Source organism: Teleopsis dalmanni, chromosome 1, assembly GCF_002237135.1.
Source record: "Teleopsis dalmanni isolate 2A chromosome 1, ASM223713v2, whole genome shotgun sequence".
Classification (NCBI taxonomy): domain Eukaryota; kingdom Metazoa; phylum Arthropoda; class Insecta; order Diptera; family Diopsidae; genus Teleopsis; species Teleopsis dalmanni.
In genome coordinates, this window is record NC_051846.1 from 200,852,929 (window position 1) to 200,856,000 (window position 3,072).

The window sequence follows — 3,072 nt, forward strand, 5'->3', positions numbered from 1 at the left end:
AAATAATAATTTTTATTAAAACAAATATTTACAATAGGAAGGGAGAAATAAAGCAGTAAAATTTCGATGATCTATAGACCTTAGATGCCCTTAAATATCAAATTGAACTTCTGAAATTAACAGTAGCCATACCGTTTGAGTAAAAATTATCAGAAGGAGGAATTATTATGTTGTAATAGTAATAGGCCTATGCATTTATATATTTCAGGCTCTAATTAAAGTTAAGTAGAATGATAACGAACGTAGAGTGTGAGATTAACGATTCCACCAATATCTAGAAATATAAGGTAGTGAGAAATTTCCTTATCAATTATCAAAAGCTAAATATCAATGAAGACTATAAATTCTGTTTTATTAACAAATATTAAAGTTTTTATTGTCAAGGTACTCCATGCCCGCGGGAAAGAGATTAGAATATTCCTGATGTAAGGCATGCCTGTCGTTCGAGACAGTATCGAGAATCACCGATACTGTTTGAAGTATAAATAGTAGTAACTGACTTTGACTTACGACACCCGACTGGAGCTGTAAATCTGATAGCACGGGTGTTAGGGCCCACAGTTTCAGTTTTCCTGAATAATTGAGATAGGCCTATTTAAAAAGAGTATCAAAGTTGGTATGATTAATAACAAAGTTGCACGGGTATATTGTCTAATATTCATGACTGTCTTTTGATGTGGAGTTGGGTGTTACTACCGTGTGCTGTGCCCCTAAGAACAGCAGAGATATTAGATGTATCTTTCTCCCTCCCAAGGAGAAAGTGATAACCAAACACATAGATTCAATTGATACCGTAAGACGTACCTTGCTCCCTCCTAAGGAGGAAGCGATATCCAAACATATAAGTTCAATTGATACCGTTTAAGTTTCTTGGAATTCCAGTACGGACGTTTATCGCAGCATTATACCTACTGATGCCATAGTATTAACGCTTAATGGCTGGTAATCACGATAAAAACTATGGACTTTGTCAAATTCTTTCTAATTTAGAATGTAGTTGTAGAATGAAGTATTTCTATTAATGTTGTTATTGTGTTTTCTGACAGAAAGTTATAAATCAACGTTAACTGTTATGATTATTAGAATAGCCAAAAGAAAAAATTTCATCTCATACTTTACTTATTCCAAAACCCAGGTAGGTCTCTTTTATACAAAGGTAGATCTTTTTTATACATGTCGCTTATCGGTTCAATTCGGAGGAGGTTTCAGTCGCTCAAGCTCCTTCCTGGCTACGTGCCTTGCTACTATCATTCACCAAAGGATATCGATGTACTAAAAATAGTTGTACAATCACTCTAATCGGATCTGGGTTCGACTATGTATGTATAACAATTGGGTCCAATTTCTTTATTCTCAAGCTTTAGTTCTTGTTCTCATTGAATTCTTTGATACTTTAATTACATATTAATTTATTTTCAATTGAGAACATGTGTTTCCAATTCATATACAAACTTTCAAATTAAATCGTTGTTTAAGTATCTGAATTATTCAATGATCCTTTTACAAATTATTCCAACACAGAATAAAAAAAACATTTCCTCATTGAAACATTAGTCTCAGGCGGTTACTTACCGTTTGGGAAGTGTGTTCCGGTAGCGGCACGTGCAATATGCACAAATTTACATGTCAGACACCATGAAATGGTAACACGTGTCAATGGGTTGGAAGGACTAAAGAACTTCTTGCACCCACAGCCTAAACATACCTAAAGCGTTCTTTATTAGAATTGAATGCGTCTCTCTGCGATGTGCGCGCCAACGCTCACTCAAAGAGATTAGCTACATAAATATTATTGATTGCATTACGCCAAGTTGATTCATCATCTTGTTAACCAATTGGGGTTTCTTAATACCAGACACGTTTTCAAGCTCATAACCGAAAAAAGTTCGGAAGAGTTGAAGTGCGTATGGTGTTGAAATTTTCTCACAAGTTTCCACATTACAAAACGTTGATACAATAAGCAATAAACGATTTTTTTATTACTGGTGCATCTTTTGTATTCTTCAACTCATTCATTCACACATTAAAACACATCAAAACCCTAAAAATTTTACATTAAAAATTCATTTTTTAAACTCGTACTTTTCATTTAATGTCCACCTTCTATTTGAACTCACATCTTATTGTTGTTGTTTTTTGTTTTGTTTTCAGATTCATTAATGGGTTCCGCCAGCGAAGATGAAGATGACGATGATCCGCCACATTTGCGCGGACCACCGCTCGGTCTTGGCGTTTTAGGTCCAAACGGGCCGGACTCAGCGGGTGGACCGTTGGGTGCATCCGATATTTCAGTACAAAGCATGAGCACGGATAGTAAAAATACGCATGACGATTCAGATCAGGTAAATAACAATGATTGCAACATGTTGCAGCAACACATGTTTTTCTTTCGTTTTCTACCAAATATTGTTTTTTTTTTGTTATTTTTATTATGTTTTTTATTCATAACAATTTATATTATTTGACTGCGACTTTTCATGTTTTACCGCCTTTGTATGGTTTTGTTTGTAAGGCATTGGCTATTGACTCGGTTGCTGTTAATGATGCGCGAACGCTGTTGTTCATTTTATGATTAATGATTTGCAAATGATTATTTTAACAAATTTATTGATAAATTATATCCACTCTTATTTAAGAATTTGTAGTTGCTTCTATTCATGTAGCTAATTTTACATTATTATTTAAATAGGGGTCCTTAGATGGCGATCCTGATGGTCGTGGCGATTCACAAGCGGAAAATAAAAGCCCTGATGATGCGAATGGCTCTAAAAGACGCGGTCCTCGTACGACGATAAAAGCAAAACAATTGGAAGTACTGAAAACGGCGTTTAATCAAACACCGAAACCGACACGGCATATTAGGGAACAATTAGCAAAGGAAACAGGATTACCAATGCGTGTGATACAAGTAAGTGCAAAAAACTACACCTTTAATAGTAATATTATGTAATGTTCAACAAAGATTATAGAGTTCAAACATAGCACAAAGTACTAACTGTTAATAATAATAATAAAAGGTATTCGTGAAAATTGCCCAACAGCCGGTACTGCGGCCAGAAGAGACCTATTGTA

General features: G+C 34.9%; 1 protein-coding gene across 1 annotated transcript in view; it reads left to right on the plus strand.

The window, feature by feature from the left end:
- Positions 1-2,156: 2,156 nt before the first annotated feature.
- Positions 2,157-3,072, plus strand: part of LOC119667055 (LIM/homeobox protein Lhx1-like) — a 3,759-nt gene continuing 2,843 nt past the window's right edge. The window contains exons 1-2 of the mRNA XM_038076337.1: positions 2,157-2,342; positions 2,690-2,908. Coding sequence (XP_037932265.1) covers positions 2,160-2,342; positions 2,690-2,908 — 402 coding nt within the window. The 5' untranslated portion in view covers positions 2,157-2,159. The remainder of the gene's footprint in view (positions 2,343-2,689; positions 2,909-3,072) is intronic.